This window comes from Meleagris gallopavo, chromosome 2 (assembly GCF_000146605.3).
Source record: "Meleagris gallopavo isolate NT-WF06-2002-E0010 breed Aviagen turkey brand Nicholas breeding stock chromosome 2, Turkey_5.1, whole genome shotgun sequence".
Lineage (NCBI taxonomy): Eukaryota > Metazoa > Chordata > Aves > Galliformes > Phasianidae > Meleagris > Meleagris gallopavo.
This window is the reverse complement of record NC_015012.2, coordinates 102,860,775-102,881,893: the sequence shown is the minus strand read 5'-3', so window position 1 is coordinate 102,881,893 and position 21,119 is coordinate 102,860,775. Positions and strand designations below refer to the sequence as shown.

General features: G+C 42.1%; 1 protein-coding gene across 4 annotated transcripts in view; it reads right to left on the bottom strand.

The window, feature by feature from the left end:
• KLHL29 (kelch like family member 29) overlaps positions 1–21,119 on the bottom strand; it is a 331,742-nt gene that overhangs the window by 10,565 nt on the left and 300,058 nt on the right. For 3 of the 4 annotated variants that reach the window (XM_031552616.1, XM_010707983.3, XM_019613318.2), the window contains 3 exons: positions 18,777–18,957; positions 10,141–10,334; positions 2,577–2,721 (listed from right to left, as the gene is read on the bottom strand). In XM_031552616.1, coding sequence (XP_031408476.1) covers positions 2,577–2,721; positions 10,141–10,334; positions 18,777–18,957 — 520 coding nt within the window. The remainder of the gene's footprint in view (positions 1–2,576; positions 2,722–10,140; positions 10,335–18,776; positions 18,958–21,119) is intronic. The other variant, XM_019613317.2, reaches the window with a different exon arrangement.

Sequence of the window (21,119 nt, the reverse complement as noted above, 5' to 3'; positions counted from 1 at the left end):
CGTGGCAATGTTGGAATATTGCAAAGACTGTGCCAGGTGGGTCCCTTGAATGCTTACACAGGAACAGAAAGAACACTGTATGAAAGTTTGTTAGGACTACTGACCCAATATGAGGGGTGAAGATGACAATTTCCTGAACATTTCATTGCCAGTCATGAGATGTGGTGTCAACACCATGAGCTGGAGTCGAAACAGCAGTCCTTGGTTGAGCAGCATGAATTCCTCACCAAAGAAAAGGTCTAGATGCAGCTCTCAGCAGGTAAAGTGATGTGCACTGTCTTCTGGGATATGAAAGGAGTGATCTTTCTGGATTTCCTGGAACCCAGACAAACCATCAACTCTGACTGTTACATCGCGACACTGACTAAGCTAAAGATTGGAACTTCCAGAGTCAGACCAAAGAAGAAGACAATCTTTCTCTTACAACATGATAATGCCAGATCCTGTAGCAGTTTGAAGACCGGGGAACACATTGCCACATTGCCAGTCTTGGCTGGATTGCTCTACCACACCCACTGTATAATCTGGATTTGGTTCTTTCTGACTTCTGTATGTTTGGGCTGATCAAAGATGGACTGTGTGGGCAACATTTTCCTAGCAACAAAACAATCACAACAGCTGTGGAACATTGGTGCTGATTTTTATGTTTGTGGCATTCAGACTCTTGTTCATCGCTTGTAAAAATGCACAGCTAATGGTGGTGACTGTGTAGAAAAATAGCGTTTGGTAGCTGACAATTTGCTCTATCAAATAGTATTAGAATGCTCTTTGTATTTGTTGCAATTTCCACGTGGAGATAAATAGGAGGCATTACTTTTGGAGCGAACTATGTATTTAGGACTGACTGACACATTTAAAGGGCTTTGCTTTTTCTCCTCTTGGCCCTTGGTACCACACTGGTTCCCTCAGCTGCTTTTAGCAGCAGCCTGTTTCTAACCTAAACTTTTTGTATTTGTTACTGCTAAGCTCCCATTTCCCCTATTTCCATGTATATTGATTTAGTTTGTTTTTGTCGCAGCTTTCGTGTCTCCTTTTGCATTTCATAATTTCAGAAATGATGCTTTTTTTTGCCATTCAGGATGCATGCACTGAACTATTTCTGTCAATGGTGACTATTCCACTGTAAATGTAGGTTTCTGGTCCACCATGTTGACAGTTGCTTTAGGCTTTGGAACAAAAAGAAGATATTTAAAAATGTTGCAGTTACTTTTTATTGATGGGTGCCATCTTCTGCTTAAGCCAAGCCAGTCTGTTGGGAACACCATCGTGGCACTGAAACAGCAGCTAACAGTCACTGGTTAACCCTTCTTGGTCAATCATGAGGTTTGCTTTCTGCTGGGTGCAGACAAAGCATCCCTTCATGTTAGAAATCTTTGGAAGTGGGCATGTGAGATGCTCAGCTCACGTTCCCTGGCTGGAATCACCCGCAGTTAAGCAATTACTCTTGTGGTGTGTTACAAACAGATGCCTAATTAACAGATATTTGTTATGTTTTACAGAACAGAGATGTTCAAAGAGCAGTGCATCCCTCTCTCTGGTAAGATACAGCAATGGAACAAATGCACAAAGGTCCCTCATGTTACATTTTGCTGTCTAGGGCTATAATCCCAAAATCTTGTGACTATGGTTCTGAACTGTGGTGGTGGTGATATTAGCTATACTCTATCTTTTATTTATGGTTTTCAGTCTCTGAAGAAAACGGACACTAAAGCAGAAGATTGAACCAAAGAGGTGTTTTCCAGCTGTAGGACAGGTGTTAGAAAAGCCCCTGCATTAAGGAGTGGGGCCCTGCAGCTGCCCCATGTCCACGCCCAAGGAGGGGACACAATCCCTCCAACTATAGCTTTGCTCAATGCCTTGAGATGCTGCTGCCATGGAAATAAATACCAAGGCCTTGCCAAGCACGTGATGGCTGCCAGCATGACATGGATAGCTCGGCCGGTAACTGCTCTGTGAGGGGCTGGTGTTAAGCACTGCCTGAGAGCTGCCAGCCTCTGCTCTCTGTAATGGTAACATAATACTTTTGAAAAGGCCTTTAAGTCCTGCCAGTGTCTGTGATGGGTGCCAAGTTTTATTTTCATATGCCAGTTTGGGAAGTTTGTTAAACCTGTGTCTGGGATCAGAGCAGTGAGCCCGAAAAGCAATCAAAGATACATAATAAATAATAATTAGTATCAGTGTGTGGTGCTTATTCAGTATTCTTTCCTTTCAGGTCTCTGTTGGCTAGTTAGCAAACAACCAATCCCACATGATGGCAGTCTAATATAGCGTGTACTGATCGTCCTCCGGTTACGCATGGCAAACGGAGCAAATCACGGTGACTGTGGTCTGCTACAGAAGCCCAAGGCATTTCCCTCCCTTGATCCATGGTGCCTGAATACGAGGAGATGCAAGAACCATAACAGGGTGCTGGAAGAGCACTTTGGAAAATGCTGCGTCCCTAAACACGAGGAAGAGGAAAATCCACAGACGGTACTCACCTTTCCCCCTTCCCCCTCACTATTAGGCAGCATTAGTTTATTTAGCAGCAGAAAATACTAAGGCACTGGTAATTCGATTTGAAGGGTTTTTCTCACCTGCAGAACTGCCTGGAGTGGTTCATGTTGGGACCTGCTTTAATATTGCCTTTCTCTGGGTCATAGATGGTGGTTGCTCGTGCATAAGCTCCTCCAAGAATAAAGATGAACCCATTGAGAGTGACTGCAGGAGCATATTTGTTATCTGTCAATGGAAAGCAACACTGAGATCAGTTTTAGGCTCAGGTTTGGAGACTGTTTTTTATTTATACATTCCCCTTATTTATAGATAAGTCACGTTTCTCTAAACCTCCAAGGCTAGGGAAAGAAAAATGAGGAAATCTTTCCTGCTTTTGTTCTTCTCTCTCAAAGTTCTCAAAGGCACTTTTAAAGTTCATCAGTCCTTCATTCCCCAGTACACACTTCCCTCTAAACTGGGAAAGTACAATTATCCTCTCGCAAAGCCTAACGGAATCACTGTGAAAGCACCACTCTTACATATGAAATTAAGATGTCAAGTTGTTTCAGAATTCTGAATTGCTGCAAATTTTAACCCAGATGCTTCCTAAGTAGCTAAGTACAGAAGAATCCCACAGTGCAGAGTCCCACTTAATAATATTCAAGAGTTGATTCTCCTTTGTATTCTACTTTAGCTCATGGGAAGGTCACCCACACAATCCAGAAGATCTTCTGAGACCCGACTTTTTCTCCCCTTCATCTGTCTCATAAATTCACCTGCATTTCCCTCTTTAGATGTGAGAAGTATCTCCAAACAGTCCTGTACATTAGCAATGAACCGTGCAAAGCTGAGTTGTGAAATTAAGGAAGTGCCTTATCCTAAGCTCAATCAGAATTTCCAAGGATGCTTTAAAACTTTGGTGTTAGCGGAAGCATTATTACAAAAACTGGTAGAACTAAGCATAATTTATCAAATAAAATCCTTGTAATTTAATGAGTTGACTTGTCCCGTATGCTGCTATCACGCCATATGCACGTTATTAACCATGAGCCAGTTGGGCTGAAATTTCTCATGATGGTGTCTGTCTTAATGCGATACAGTTTTTTTTCATCAGCATTTCAGTGAAACCAATCAGCAGTGTCTGGGAACAAAAGATGGGAGTACATTGCTTCATTTGAGTGAAAATATGTCTCACAATTAGTTCTCTAAAAATGCAGCCCTTCAGAGCAGGCATTTCCTGGATGGTTGTCCGAGTGTTAGGAGACACATCCTTTGCTCTTCCTATACAAATTCTCTGTAAGTAGTTATATAAAGCGTCTCCAAAATATGCAGATAGGTGTATGCTCAGTAAAGGGCAACCCTCTTGCATCACCAGTGGGGAATCAGCCTGAATGTCATGCTGCTGGTCAAGGATGCAGGACAACACACTGGAGAGGAGAGCCCCATCCTTACAGTGCTTTTACTTCACTGCTAACAGCCTCCACATAGCATCCAAGGGTTCTGAGTGTTCCTCCCAGGTCTGGGATCCTCTGACTGCTGATGTTGTTTTACAAACAACGAAAGGAGTGGGCTCAAATCAACCCTGGTGGCTTTACTTTTGGCATTTTCTTACCCCTTGCCTGGCAGGCATTGTAACCCTGAGGTACTTTTATAACCATCTGATTCCATTAAATATTTGACAAGAGATTTAATTTGACCAGAGTTAAGTAAAACTTGCTGGACATGTCCAGAAGAGTGGTTATTTCCTTAACTGGGAGTTGAATTTACTAAACTGGAAGGGAAATAACATAATGGTTTTGTGGAATTCTTCTGTTCCAGCTTGGCTGTGGTGTTGTCTGGTTTTGGTTTCGGGGGAGGTGTGGGCCTGCAGCACCTGGCAGCACAGACAAAACACGTTATGGGGTAAGCTGGGCTCCTATTACTCTCAGTATCTACAGGCATATGTCAAAAAACACAGATGCATTAGGAAAATGTCACTGATCCTTGGGAACAGATGGGAAGAAACTAATTCATCCAGAAAATAGAACAAGGAATATTCAGTTTCTTCTTGGTGCCACTAAGCCACTGTAATTCATCAGAAAGACTTATCTGTCCTAACAACCCGTCTTGCATCCCTTTCCAAATCAGACTTGCATATGTGACATTTTTTCCAGCTAAGACACTCATCAGAAGTTCTCCATATTTAATTATCACATTCTCCTGGCTGTTTTTTCCCCCCTCCCACCAGCACTATTTTGCAGGAGAATAAAACTATCACATAAAAAAAAAAAGAGCTCAGAACTCAACTCCCAAATCTCACAGGGAAATTATTTGGGGCTCCCTCAAGGCAGAAACAGCGACTTCTCAGGAGACTGAATCACTGACTGCACGTTCCTTTTTGTCAAAGTAAAAGAGGGAAACCCCCTTGGTTATTTTTATAGTGACTTTTCTTTTTTTTTCTTTTCTAATAAGCAGACTGATATGCTTTTTCTTTCTTCTTTTGAGAGGCAAACATGCCTGATTCTCATCAATTTTTCAAGACACTGTCTATCTGTTGTCTTTTTAGTACTTTTGGCTTTAGCTGCAATTTCATAAATTGGTATAAAGTGACTGAGACAAAGGGACAGCTCTGCTGCTTCTTTCAAGAAGGGAGAAATCCACAGTGTCCTGATCCTGATGTAGATATGGCAGAAAGACACAAGAGACACCCCTCTAGGCATGAGTAGAGAGAAAACAGTTTTACTTCTCTTTTGTTATCATGGAGGCCACAAGTTTAAACAGATACGAGGAGCTTGGAAACTACCACCTAAGCGTGGATGCCCACCTTCAGTCTGCAACCTTACTTCACCTCACCACCCTTCCTTTGTTGTCCTTTCCAGGGCTTGGTAACCTTGTGAAAGCACCCAGGAGGCTCCAGCTTTACAGACCATTCACTGATGGTCTGTAACCTTGTAGTAATGCAAGGTGCTGGGGGACCCTAATTTAGCAAAAGCATGTTTTTGGTCAACGCTTTTGGGTGTCACGTCAGGTCCTATGAGCCAGAGGACTGGGAATATGGGAACTGAGGCTTTGGAGATACAACCTCCTTTCCCCTCCAAAATTCAAATGCTGGGGCTGTCAGACACGGCAATCTACTTCAGGCTGGAAAAGCTTAAATGAGATTTGTCCAAGACAGCAAGCATTCTTGAGATTAAAAGGCAGAGTAAATGTAAAGGAAATAATAGATAAAAGATACTCTTCTCTCCAAGTGGATAATATCATAACATCATTCTCTTCTGCTGCTGCTGTAGGAAAATAGGTAAGTATTTCTATTCTTCTCGAGACGGGTCGTTGCAGGAAGGGGTATGCACTCAAAGACAATCCTTGAGCTGTAGGTGCACTTCACATGGGGTTTATAATTTAACCTGCCAGTGCGCTCAATTCGTAACAACAGCATGCTGTCTGTGATGTGTTCTGTGGCTTTCAGATCTCTTGGTACGTTATGTGGTCAATTACCATAGTTCTGCTTTCCCATCCATGATTGCTTAAAGATCTTTTGTTGCCTTCCAGTAAAGCACACCGTCAGAGACAAAAGCGGCATGAAAACAATGCTCCATCTAGAAACAGGCTATGAAACCTAACCAGCAAAATGTTTTTAGCAGGAGGAAGAAACCAATGTGCCACCAGTCCGGACACAGCTCCAACCAGAGGTGTCCCTGCAGGCACAGGAGGCTGCAGGTAGTTCACATGGTGAAGCACACTGGAGAAAGGAGACTTGTTAACAGAAGCTAAATCTGCTTTTAGTAGGAAGTATCTCTTCCCATCCCTGAACACTATGCAGACAAGCTCAAGAATGGCACAGCTGTGGATAAGACCGTGTGCCTCAGCAGCTGAGAGACTGCGGTCTGATCCTCCACACAGCTTGGGAGGCTGAGGTGCAGATATAGCAGCAAGGTCTTGGATGTCATCAGCCCTTCTGGCATGGGGCTGTCATTGTGGGGTAGGGATGTCTGCACTCTCTGGATTGAGGACACAGGAGACAGCAGGCTCAGGAATGCCCTGCTGGGCAAGCGTGCTCCAGGGGAGGGCCTGGTGGGCCTACCTCTGGGGAGGAACATGGGAATGATTGATTATGTATTTTAACAAAACTTAAGACATCAAACAGAGCAATAGAAATGTGCAGATGCTGCTAACACCATTTTCCATATATTTCTTGCATTCTTAGCTCTGTGTTGTCCCATTTCAGTTGGATAGTGAATAGTATGGTGAAGAACTGGACAACTGGATTAGAAATGCTCATAGATCTTTGTCCTGTGTGTTCCCGTAGTTTTTAAAATTTAGTACTGTCAATGAAGAAACAATGTTTTCAAAAAAATTCAGAAGCACTAATCAAAACTTGTAATTACACCGGTACAGATACAGACTGCTCAGAGTATCAGCAAAGGTGTATTTTAGTGCCTTGATACGAAGACACAGCGTGAACTAAGATGCAGTGACGAGGTAATTAGGTTTACTTACAATCACTGGCTTCAGCATGCCTACAGCTATCTTCTTAAATAGGACCAAACTGAGGAAGCTGGGTGAGAAATGTATTTTTAGCAGAGTCAGCTAATGGTCTAGGTGCAGAAGGGCAGGCACTACAAAGACGTAGCCTGGCTTCACTTACTGTTGTAGGACTTTGGCTCAACGGCAACAAACTTCTAACAGCTCCAAATGCAAGAAGAGGTGTGCACGGTGGTTTACCAGAAAAGTGCAGTGGGCAAGACCTGGGATGCTCCACTATCTGAGTAACATTGAGTTGTGGGTTGTGTTTCTGAAGGAACATCTGCTGCCTCCAAAGATGGGGAGAACAGAAGTGGAGCAACCTCATGCCAGCTCATGGCATGTGTAGGCTACAAACAAATGGAAACTGGGGCTGGATTCAATGCTTATTCATAGGAGAAAGACAGGCAGAAGAGGTCAGGGGCTGAGCTGAGTAGATGAGCCTACCGGTCCCCACTCCATACCTCTGAACAGACAAGATTTCAGTATCCAGCCTGCTTCACCTCTATTAATATTATCCTAAACTGACCCTTTCTCTTGCCACGGTTGATGCCAGCACTGCCTTGGGTGTTGGGTTCAATCACATGCCATACTGCATTCAGCTCACTGACATTTGCAAAATACCACAGTGATTTGAGCAGGTAACACCAGCCTAAAGATCTCCAGAGACCTCAGGTACTTTCAACACCTGCATCTACTGTTGCATATTTGAGCATGCTTGAGGTGTTTTTAAATAACCTGCTAAACCATTCGAAGTCAAAGAGGTTTCACTGATCTCTGGAGTGATCTTAAACCACACAACTCACTGTCAGATGTCTCAGGTTATTTAGCCCAGGGGGACACCTTAAGAATTCACAAACATGCACAAAAAGGCTTTGAGGCTCTCGTGAGCACACCAGCAATCTTCCTATCACAGTTCACCTCATCTCCATTTTGTAAAAAGTACTCCAAGCCTCCTACTCCCTCTTTCTTTCAAGTAAAGGTTGCCTGCACTGCACATGGAGTATCTTGGAGTATCATTCAGCTCTTTGGGAATACTCTGCAAGCACAGGTGATACTCTGCTTCTTGCTGGTGGAATAAAAATGTATTCCAATATTCCCAAAGCATTTTTAGAGAAGAAGAATCATATCAGCTCACTTTTCTGGATATTTTCCACTGGGTCTCCACTTCTCCCACATTTTACTTTATTTGCAAATAATCTGGCATTACACATTTCCCAACAGAGACACACAGCAACTCCACATTTCATCACACATTTTAAGCCTTCAACTTAACTAATTAACTTTATTTACACCAAGAAAACAGAAGCATTGTCTTTTAACTTCACTTTTGTGTATTTTTGTTAGGAAATGATAATACGCATCCACTATATCAACTGGTGACAAACCCACCTCTGGATGGTTTGGATGATTTTTCCAAGCACGTGTGGTGTTGATGCCTGCTAGACAGTATAATGAGTCCAGGGAATGATTGCTTAGCTCTGTGGCTGGCACTTGTACTATCTTGGTAAGAAAAAGGAACGCTTCTTTGCATAATGCATTCATTTTTGCAGTACGCTCTGAGAACTGGAAAACCTCATACTGTCAGTCAGTAGATTAAATGAACAGTGGCAGCTGTAGCTTTGTGATGGAAAAAGCCAGGAAATAGGTTTGTTTGCACTGCTGTATTACAGAAACACGACTTTTGCCGGTTAACGCCCTCCCGCTGGGCGCTTCATGCTGCATCATATGCATGTCATGTTATGTTAGGCTGGACACAAACAGCAGCAAGGGAGCTGGAAAGCAGCGCTGCCTTCGCGGGGGAGGCTCCAGCTGTGGCCACACCAATGCCTTGTGATTTCTTTTACTAGGAAACACTGAGAACAGAGTCATAATAATAGTAACAAGCTTGTTTTAGCTTTCTGAATGTGCCTAGGTGGCCTGAATGTCTACCAGGCTGAACACTCAGACCATGACTTGTTATGTCATGATGATAGGACAAGAGGGAATGGCCTCAAGTTGCATCAGGGGAGGTTTGAATTGGATAGTAGGAAGAATTTCTTCTCAGAAAGAATGGTCGGTGTTGGAACAGGCTGCCCAGGGAGGTGGTGGAGTCACCATCCCTGGAGGTGTTAAGGAAAGGGTTGACGTGGTATTTATGGACATGGCTTAGTGGGCAATATTGATGGTAGGTCAATGGTTCTAAGATGATCTTAGAAGTCTTTCCCAACCTTAATGCTTCTATGATGTTTCAGCATGACTAAGAGGTTTGGGACACAAAAGCAGCCACCTCCAAGTAGCTTCTCTGCAATGACTGCATAAGTGCTGCTTCTTTGGGTGTTTGAGCACATCCAGTTGGAAAGCTGCCTATAGCCATCCATCCAGCACAGAGCATGTGCTCCTGGTGGCTGTTACCTGCAGGAATGTCCTTGTGAGCCTGAATGCTAAACCTTGCTTCCAAAAGCAGCCTCAGCTCTTAGGGTGCAAGTTGGCACAGAAAGCAAATAAACTGCAATCTTTTAAGCACTACTATCATTTTGGAAATTTGTACATCTGAAGTTGGCTGGTGTAGTGGAAAATTTGGCCTCTCATCTTGCCCTTTTTTGTAACGTAGAGTATCTGGCTCTATCCTGTAAAATGTTCAGAGAGCTCTAGGGCATCACATACTAATAAGCACAGTTTTAATAATCTACATGTCTTGGAGAATTCAGACTCTGGAGCCTCTATGCTTTTCGACACCACTGCTATATCCCAGTTAAGAATGACCATCTCTTGCTACAGGACAGGAAGAATTTTAACAAGCACATGAGTAATAATTCAGTAACTGAGCAGTGCTTTTTAAAGCATGGAGCAACACACGATGCTAGGATAAAGTTTCACTGCACTTCACAGTTTTTTGGGTCTAAAATTACTAGTTGTCCATACCTAATAACTGCTTTCCTTTCTCCTCTACTCTGAACTCATCACTTCTAGCTGATAACTAGCTGTATTAATGAGTGACAATTGCCTTCACTGAAGATCCAGATAATTGCCTCTTTGGTATAAAATGCATGCATTCCTGCCAATCTGCTACAAACACATCTCCCTCCCCACAACCCATTTGCTTTCTGCAAAGGCATTAAAATACCTGAAGCACAGAGATTTCTGTCATAATATGGGTTTACTCTGACAACATGATTCCCTTACCGATCATTGGAGACTCTATAAAACTCCATGAATTAGTCTGAGGGATGTAGGACTGCAAGACCCCTGCAGCTCGGCCGGCTTCGTTCACCCCACCAAAGACATAGATCTTCCCACCACAGACAGTAGCAGCAGCTGAGTGCACAGCTTTGGGCAGAGGAGCGATGGTCTCCCACTGGTTGGTGATGGTATCGTACCTACAACAACATCAGAGTGAGCTGCAGTGATGCAGTGTCAGTTGAAGGCAGGATAGACAGGCAGAGAAAGCAGGCTGGAATAAAACAGAAATGCAGCTTGACAAGCTGAAGAAAAGCAGAGGTGGAAATGTATTTTTTAACATCATACAAATTCAACGACTTGGTAAATAGTGTAATTAATGCCTTTTCTGAGCTCTTAAAACACTGATAAAAGCACAGAGAAAGCTAGTTCTATTTTCCGTTCATGCCTCTCAAATCTCATTTTAGTCCAAGCTAAAGAGACTCAGGACATCTTTGTTAAGATGTCTTCCACTAATTAATTTCTATTAATGACTGTACAATGAGATTATTCTTGCAAATCAGTGCAGTGATATCCAATAGCAACCGCAGGCAGGCAACTGTTAATATACTTCAGCTGTTTAGCTCATGGAACGGATCTCACCTGCACTACAATGTGACACGATAGCTCTTTTTGCTCCAGTTAACTGACCAGCGGGGCACATTTTGTGCCAGAGTGAGTTGCCTCCATTTAATTTCCATTGTGCAAACCATGTGCTTCATTGCAGGATGCTGCAAATCTTAATGCTAGGATAAGATTTTACCAGCGTGTCTATAATTGACATGAAGCAAACAGAAAGAGTCTGTATGAAAGTGCTAAATTAGTTTTAAGGTCATCATTATCTGATTTAATTAAGCCATTGACCATAAGGGATACACAGTTAATAATCCATGGATAAAGATTCATTTTAGACAATGTCACAAGTACAGACGTCAATTTTTTTTCTTAATGTGGCAGGGATCCAAATAGCTGCTCTAAAATGAGTCTTGGAGACAGTGGAAAATAATGTGATTCTTAGGCTTCAATATTTCCATGTAATGGCACACTCAGTCAACTAGGACTTTCCTGAGTAGTGATTACTCTAAATTGCGTACTGCAAAAACAGAAGCCCTCATCACCCATTTAGGGCTTTTGTTTTTAGTATTGGAAAAATGCAATATGAAAACATTAAATGAATCCACGGCCACGAATCCATCTCTAGAAAATGATTTAGTGACAGGGGAATTCTCCCTTTGTAACATGTCTCTCAAATCCTCACTGTCCAAAGTTGGGGAAAGTACGAGTGGCAAAAGGGATGTAACTGGTGGAAATAGCACAAGCTAATGTTCTTAATGAAAATGCATTAATGAGTTTCCAAGTAATATCGCTGAAAGTAATTAACATACTCATAAATGAAGGAAAGCAAGAGGGAGGCAAACTTTAACTGAAAAAAAAAGGGTAAAGTCCCTTATAATGAGCGTGGAGAACTGCATTTTACAATGCTCTGAATTAGTTACTGAGAAATTAAATTCATCTACAACAAAGTGATCAAAGGGCAGAAAAATAATGAGATTAAAGAACATGGTGCTGGGAACGTTCAAGAAGACAAACCCATATTGGGCTGATTTATAAAGTTTGGTACCAAAACAGAGACTACTGATGCATGTTTGACTATACAAGCAGCTCTTCCAGGGAAAGCACTGTGTGCTGCATCTCTTGCATTTGCCCAAAGCAAAACTGGCAGAATGTCACACTGTATGAAGAGTTTCATACACTGATTTTTGGTTACACTTTGTCAACTCATCTACTGCAGTATTTTCGGTTTGGTAATTAAAAAAATTTTTTTTTTGTTGTGCTGTTATGTATTAAAACTGGTTAAGAAATTGATTAAATTAGTTAGAAATTTGGCAGAACCACTGTTTTCAAGACAGGCACATTACTGTTAATGATTTTCTGACCATTCCAATACATTTTCAGACAAACGAATACATATCCTTCAAATTTGCTGGAGGTTGGATGTGGTTGAGGCTCATGTCTACAGCAATACTGACAAAAGATTCTAACTGCAAAAACAACAGTTCCTTCTCATTATGGGGACCTCAGGCCTCCTACATCCCATTTTTCACCCACTTTCACTGGTAACACTCTACAGTGACAGAATTCATCTTTCTGTCTTCTGCTCTCTTTCAACAGCCACTGGGAAACCAATTGACTGGTTTCAATTCATCTGCTGAAAGCCAAAGGCTGCAAGTCCATGGGACACAGGTGCAAGTGGGACATCTTAACACAATGCTCATCTTGAGTGCCCTTTGGTTTCAGAAGTCAGTGAACCGTAAAGCAGGTGGAAGATGATTCTCATCCAGCCAACACCACCACCGAACCTGGGTTTTACACAGGCTGCTCAATGAAACAATCCCCTTAAGTGCCAAACTTACTCCTGCTGTTGAAAAAGAGAAGGAAATGCCTTCACGGCTTCCTGATATTGGATTTCAGTCTTCTCACCGAAACCTTCCATCCACTGGATTTCTCTAGTTCATGACCTCCTGGCAAAACTGCAGACTTGATTTCTAGCCTGTTTTGCTTCAGCTCCCACCCACTTTTTTTTCTGTTAGATTATAAAAATGTCTGCTATCAAAACTCTCTCTTTCATGTATGGAGTTGCAGAAGATAATAAAGTCACCTCTTCACCTTCTATAGGACAAACTAAGTAGTGCAAGCTCTTTAAGTCTTCCACCACAAGGCAGCTTTCTATCTTTCAAATCAACTCTCAATGTGTTTACACAGGGATTAGCATTGGATTAACTAAATTGGCTTAAAAATAAATAAAGTTCAAAAATATTCACAACCTTTGTAAGAACTGGAAACAACTTCAAACACTTTGCCTCTCTGCCCTCTGCCCCTTTCATTCTCTGTTCCGCCTCCAGTGTTGCCGTCACTGGGGCTGGTGAGGCTCTTTGGCTCCTTGAATGCTGCTCAAGGGCCAGCAGGGAGGGAACTGATTTAAAAAATAATCACTTTGATCTCTTTCCATTAGTCAAGCTTTGCATTTGATTCCCTGTTTGAAGACATAAATGGAGACTTAATGTGAGCTGGCTTTGAGCCATGCCAAAGTTTTTCTTCCTTCTCCTCCAATGCTCCCTGTAGTCTCAATGTGTCCATTCCTGTCCTTGGCTAAGGGCCTACAAAGCCCATCCAATTTGCTGAACTTGAAACTTCAAGGACGTTTCCCTTCATGTTATGGACTCCTGGTTTTGCAGTCCCTGCATGCTATGGACAGTGTTCTCTCACTTGACCCTTGTGCAGGCGCTGTGTTCTGCTTTATGTTTTATTTATATACCCTCAATACGGCAAATGATCTGAACCCAGCAAAAAATGCAGCCCAGGTGTGAGGAAAACACACTCAGAAATAACCTTGCTACTTTTCCAAAATCTCCAAGCTCAGAGTTTCAGGCTTGGATCCTCTGTTTGCTTCACTCCTTTGGTTTAGCACCTCCTCTCTTCTTCTTCTTCCCCTGTGACCTTGATACTAACAGCAGAAAAGCCCTTCACTTCAATCCACACACTTCCTTGCTTAGTTGACTTCTGATCTCTTTAGTATCTGAAAATAGTACCTTTTCCCCCAAGAGTCTCTTAATTTCTCTCCTAGGTTAAGCAGTATCTTCATTTATTCCTTATAAAATCCTTCCACCATGGTCAGTAGCTTACAGACACGCTCTCTCCAGTTTCTTATACATTATTTAATTCTGTTTGCAGGAAAGCTGCTATTCAAAATGAAGCTGTGCAGTGTCATATTGATCTGCTCTTCAGATGATTCACATGTTGTTTAAAACTGTACTAATGGTTTACTATTTTTTGCCTTTTTTATACTCTTTTGACTGTTCTGAGGAGCTTAAGAAACTATTCTTGCACAAGGCTATATATTTAATTTTCTTAAGACATCAATAAAACAGTGGGTTCTGAAGCAGTTTATAAAGCTCATAAGGCTTATTTTTTACATTGAATTTTTTAGACTGTCTTCCAAGTATACACTGCCAGCTGAAGTAATCTCCCAGTTTTAGACAACCCTATTGTAAAAGTGCTGTCAGGTCAAGGGGATTCATCTTCTTCTGTCCTTCAAACAGATAACCACAAAGCACCCACATTTCCACACTTTTAGTCACATACATTGTCTTGTCAGATAAGCAGTCTTCTTGCCTCTCAAATTGCATATATTACAAGGCCCATCCATTATCTAAAATCCTACTTCGTGGATCCACTTCATTTCTCCGCCTCCCAACTCAAGTCATATCTCAGAAAGAGACAGAAAGTGTAATACTCTCTAGCCTAATACCTAATGACTCGCTCCCTGTCACACAGAAATTTGCCACAGGGGCTTGATTGAGAACTGCGGTCACACCGTTATTTTCCTAAAGAGCCGTTCCAAAAACATAACTCTCCCTGAATGTATACCCATGTATATTCACAAGAATGGGCTTTTAACATAGCCAGTCTGGCAGGTGCATATTGTTTTAAGATGAGTAATAGAAGATTCCTACCTGTCTGTTTATGATAGTCCTGTAATATAGAACTTCACTGCCTCTTTACGGATCGATAAAGGGTAAAAAATCGTAACTATGTTGAAGTTGATGGGAAGACACTGATTTAAGTGGCACCAGCATTCTTTGTTGAGGCTACACCCTTCAGCATCAACGACGCAAGTGAGAGTACAGACAGAAGAGCTCAGGAGCTGATGCCATAAATCATTAGGAGTTCGATGGTCCCTACTTGCTTTAATGCTTTCTAACGGTGCAGTAGATGTGTTCAGTGCAATCAGGTAATGGCATTTATAGTTTTACATATGAAGTGGAATAAAAGTATCCTTGTAATATTTTAACCATTTAGGATGAAATATTCCAAAAATTCCCAGAAAATAAAACAGGTGGAGAACAAGAAGAAAACTGGGAGAAAATATTTTTGCCATCTTCAGAGACCAATGCTGTAGCAAGAAACTCCACAGACTCCATCTGCATGGGCTGCTAACTGGTGAAGTCAGGGTAAGTCACTGTGAACCAGGAATGTGCCCTCCACAATGCCACTGAAAACACACTGAAATCTGGCCTGAGCTGGGTACATCACACTTCAGCTGGAGGAGTAAGAAGAAAGCAAAATGTTGCTGGTAAACATAAGATGTATGCGCATGAAAGGAGGCATAGATGGCCCAGAGGATGTCCAGTGTGTTGCTCTTCTCACTGGTGGCACAGTGCAGGACTGTATTATTCACCAGGCCTGGCTAAATCCCCATAGCTCTACTGGGGTGGATAACAGGATGATGATGCCCCATTTGGGATGAAAAACAATTAAAAGGAGGGTGCAGCCTTGAAATTCAACACTGAGGAACAAAACCTGCAAAGGTAAATGTAGTTTTTGGATCACGTAACTTGGAGCTTAAGTGTGATCATGTCACTTTATTGTTATTTTAATATAGTGCTTTTGTAAGACCTGCTGGAATGACAGAGAGGTTCCCCTCCAGAGTGATGGAACAGGAACACAGAATATCCTATGCTGGAAGGGACCCATTAGGATCATTAAGTTCAACTCCTGGCTCCATGTTGGACTACTCAAAAATCTCAGTGTCCCATCCAAAACCCCAGCACAACAGTCAAAGAGGAATATTCAGCCCACACAGAAATATGAGGGAGAAGGCCAGCTTCTTGTGGCTCTCACTGGGAGGAAAAAAGAGAGGGCAAAGACAAGAGGTGAGCATGAACTGAGCATACAACAACAGACAACTGAGCAATTACAGTGAGGACGTTCTGTATTTCAATGCTTTGTTTGTTTTTTGAAAGTATCAACCCCAAGTTCAGATGGCGTCACTGCTGGCAAAGATGAATACAGTGATTCCCATTCTTCAATTACTGAACGCTCAAAAAAATTGGCTGTCTGGTCCAAAAGGGGACTGCTTTTGTCTGAAAAGGCATGAGTTTGCTCAGTACAGCTATGAAGGTTATCTTTTTCTCACCTGCATTTCTACAACAGACCCCTGAAACATCCTTTTCAAAACACACAGCTTCAGCAATGGCTTGTTTGCTTCTGTAATTCCCCACTGTCGTACAAAGAATAAGAAAGGAAACATCCAAAAAGCTCTCTCATTTCTTGGCATAACCCAAAAGAGGCCATGTTGTACTTTTTCCATGGCTGCATTTCACAAGTCACTTTATAGACAATAGCAGATTAATTATAACCACAGGCTTAGCAAATCCCCATGACAAGACATCCTTATTGTGGTAGAGACAGTGTGCACTGAAATGATAGGGAGAAAATCTACTACTTTCCTACATAAAAGTCTCTTGGTGGGGTGGTTACAAGTGCAAGCTAGCAGGGCTGCTCACACTGAGTGCAATGTCATTTGTGTAAAGAGCTTGGGTGACAGCGGCAATATGGAAAGAGAAGGGGCAACTTTGCTCCATCTGGGGTGTATTCAGCTGGCCAACACTATGAATGATTTGCTAAAGTGAGGCCATGAGAATTAGAGCAGAGAAAGAAATGAGACTGGGAAAAATGAAAAGGAAGACTTTAATGAAGGACATTTATCAAGACATCTCTCTGCGGTAGCATTATTTAGATGTTGGGCTGTATCAAGAGATGGAATGGAAGACTGTTTATCTCTCCTGAGCTTGATTCTTCCCACATTCAAGACAACACTTCTCTTAGCTAAAGATTTCCCAACTTACATTACAAGACAAATGCCTTCAGAAATAAAAAAAAATACTGCATGAAACAGTGAGATTTTCTTCAAAGCAAGTCCCAAAGGCAGTGCCCATCTTAAACTCAGAGTAAAGAGTGAAGCAACACTCACGTGTTACATTTACTGCTATTATTTGTTATTTATTATTCATTCCTTGCTGCCTGCATTTCTCTGGCTTGCTGAGAGCATCACCAAAGTCAGCTGCCCATGCCTTGCACTGGGAGGGAATGTTACCTGCAGACCTTGTCCCTCAGCACACATCCTTTCCAGTGGTTATTTTGTCACATCCTTCTCTCCTTGATAAAACACTGTTGGAACAGTGAAGACTGAGAAACACAAAACTAAGGGCATATGTGAACGTTGATCACTCAGCACCAGATAGACCTTCCTGGCCATGCATAAGACAGGTACCATCTGCTCTCTGTCTGCTTGCCTCATCCTCTACAATTTCCAGACCTGCAGCCAGTGTCTTACAGAGATGTCTTCCTTCTGTAGCCTTCAATAATTCCACAAACTGGCCTCTGCCAAGCACTGAACTATGCAGAAATCCTTTGGCAAAAAAAAAAAAAAAAAAAAGTAATCATACGATTGTACCAAAAAACAGATATAAAGAAGGAAACTTTTGGACATTTCCTAGTTTCCTGAGTGCTTGACACTGAAACATGACAAAGCTTCTTTCTGGATAGGCTTTGGTATCCAGCATTTGTAATACATGCTAAAAAAATATCCAAACACAAAACCTCAGCCTCTGCATAAATGGAATATAAATGTTGCAACCTCCAAACACAGAAGTAATACATAGAGAGCACCTTTTATTCTACTATTTTGCAAAATCTCTTTTTTTTTGCATAGCCCTTTTCAGATTCTCTGTTAAGGCAACTTGTACCAGGAACTGCCTGCCTCAAAATATTGCTGAAGAAGTATTCAAATGCAGCACTTAAAACTGACTGAAAAACAGAAAGCTCATATTTTTGGCTGCCAGATTCAGTAAGAGAAAAACCTTTCACAAAATGTTATCACCCATCTATTGTAACAGTGCACTTTTAGGTATCTGAGTAAGGCTAGGGATGTATGGATCTTTTTGGAGTGGAATATTCTTAAACTACACTTCAGTATTCAGTGGCTTCTATTTTTTAATGAGAACATTGATATGCACAGTAGTTATTATGCTTTTATTGAGTGTTGTGTTTGACATGATATTAGTTTTGGAACTCCACTTTGTAAATCATTCTTTTGTGCTTCTGTTCCTTCCTTTTTTTAAGTTTCAAGTGAGAGTAGGAAATATCTGAATTCTTCTTGAAAGAGAAGCCTCCATTCTGTACCATCTTTATCCAGCCTCTCTCAGCCAGGAATTCAAACCTGTTTCCATTTATTGCTTCTTTTACTCTAAGCTTAGTAGGTCCCAGCTCCAGGCCAAGAGCACGAAAGGCAAGGCCTTCCTTCCAGCCAGGTCAGAGCTGAAATGCATTACCAGGAGGGTGCAGATGTGAAATTTACTTTGCTGTTGCTTTTCTTAATTAAAAAAAAAAAAAGAAAGAAGAAGAAGAAGAAGGATTTTTGAGGTCTGCTAAGACTTCCATCAGTACCAAATTCAGAGGACATTTATTAGTCTGTCGAGTTCACTGTGTGAAGTGTCCAAAGAAGCTTAATTCCTCCCTTCCCTCCCCTGAGCAAACCAACAAACAATCTGGCAGCTCTCGTCTTTGGTTTTGAAACAATGGTTTCCACTGAAGCTTTAAAAGAAATCTAATCCTGCATATTTTCCTCCTTTCTTAGCAGTTATGAAAGCTTATTTTAACGCATACGACACATTCGACATGTCCTTTAAAAGGAAAAAGCATCCTCTAGCACAGCAAGAAGTCAAAGCGCCAGCAAACCGCCACTTATCTTCCTTTTTTACCTTTCCACATGGTCAACGTTGCCTGCCACGCCGACCCCTCCGATGGTATAAATCTTCCCGTCGTACACCAGACTGTTATGTCGACACCTGGGGACTGTCATTCGGGACACGAGGTTCCAGTTATCGAGCAAGGACATGTAACACCAGACGTCAGCCAGTGTGACACCCGACTCCATGCCGCCTGGCACCAACGTGTGGGTGAGGGGAAGAAAAAGGGGAGAAGTACATGAGCTCCTGGAACGGGAGCAGCTTGGCACACAGCAATCAAAGCCAGTTACAAAGTAAAAACTCTTCAAATGACATTTGACTAATTAAAATAAATCACCCTCAATACCGAGCATCTGTTCCGATGATGCATATCTGTGTCATTTATTCATGCGTCCCAAAGGCTTTTTTTTTTTTTTTCATTAGATGACATGAAGAAATCAAGATGTCAGACTTCAAGGGACAAGTACGTAAGGGGATAGACCCTTTCCAATGTTCATAAATAACTTCCAGTTTATTAAGTTACTGCAACACTTGCAAGAAGGTGTTATGAGACACAGCCTATCTGGGATCCAAGACACAGTCCAGAATGAAATCTAAGTGCTTCATACTGGATCAAAGCAACATAACACGAGCAGAACAGATTCAGTGCTTGCTCTGTAGGCTTAATGCCTGATTTTCAAGGACAAAATTCTTATTTATTTTCATTTGCTGATAAACAGAAGAACCAGCTGTACTGTTCCTTCAAATCAGTTTAAGATGCTCAAGTGAAATCACAGGATTATAGAATGGTTTGAGTTGAAAGGAACTTTAAAGACCTTTTAGTTCCAACTCTCTGCCCTGGGCAGAGCAGCCACCCACCAGCTCCCACCCAACCTGCCCTTGAAGGCCTCTGGGGATGGGGCATCCACAGCTTCTCTGGGCAGCCTGTGCCAAGGCCTCATCACCCACATAGTGAAGAGTTTCTTCCTTATCTCTAATCTAACTCTCCTCTCTTTTAGTTGAAAGCCATTATCCCTAACTCTTTCACTGCGTTTCCTGATAAAGAGCTTCTCCCTGTCTTTTCTGTAGGCCCCTTAGGCACTGGAATGCCACGATATATCTGTAGAGCCTTCTCTTCTCCAGGCTGAGCAACCCCAACTCTCTCAACCTATCTCCATATCAGAGGTGCTCCAGTCCTCTGAACATCCTTATGGACCTCCTCTGGCCCCACTCCAACAGCTCCATGTCCTTCCTGTGCTGAACACGGCACTGTAGGTGGGGCTTCACACACTTCTTTTGATGCAGTCCAGGATACGGTTGGCTTTCTGCATATGTATATTGGCAATTTTTATATTTCTTACAGTAGCTCCCAATGGAGCTACTTATTTCATGCCTCACTATTCCCATTTTGGAGAACAAGCAGGCAAAATGATTTGTCTGAGACCACACTAGGAGTCTGTGGTGGAGCCAGGGAAAGAAACAAGTCCCTCAGTTCTGTGGTTTAATGACAAACGCAGGCTTTTTCCTTGCTATTTCACTCTCAAAACTTATAATATGCAGCACTGTGGAGTCCAGTACTTTCAGCTTGCAGGAATTCATTCCCATTTCTATTGGTTTTCCTTCCCTTTTTCCTATGTCTTGTAACTTTGAGCAAAGCAAAATATCCATTGATGCTGTGCTGCGTTTCCAGCCATGCAGGACTTCCAGCTCTCCTATTTTATCCATTGAATACCACCAACTCATTTATCCAAATTCAAGGGAAAGAGCTGAAATGAGCTTTGAATTCAGGACTTGATGGCTTTTGCCAGCAGGTAAGGCACAATCTAAAATATCTTTACATGTTGGAAAGTGCTCCAGCTAAGAATAACTACAAGTCAAAAGCCTCCATAGAAGGCTTTAGCTCTGGCACCAAAAAAGAGCATGGGCAGAAAACGTCAAACAAATAATTTCCAATCAGTCCTTAGGGCCGCTATGCAGTATTAATGGAATTTAACACCACAGGCAGCAATTTACTGCAGAAAATGTAGTGAGGTTACACCAGAAGGGAAAGGCAACAGCTGTAACCTCTTACTGGTACTGCCTGATGCATCTCTGTCTTCAGATCCCACATACCTGCACCTCCCTGCCCAGGCTCCTTCCTTCATCCCCAAACCTCCGCACTGCTGCCATCAGAGCAAGCTGTAGCCTGCTAGCAATTGCTTTTCGCCCTCCAGCCAAGCAGAGGTACCACAAGACTGCAAATAACCAGACACTGCAATGCTACAGGCACAGAGCAGACAGCTACTTTGGGAGTTAAAGCCTTTTAAGGAGCGTGGTCTCAGTTTCATTGAAACTAAGAAGATTATAGGGCTAGTGACTACTGTCAAAAGAGAGGTT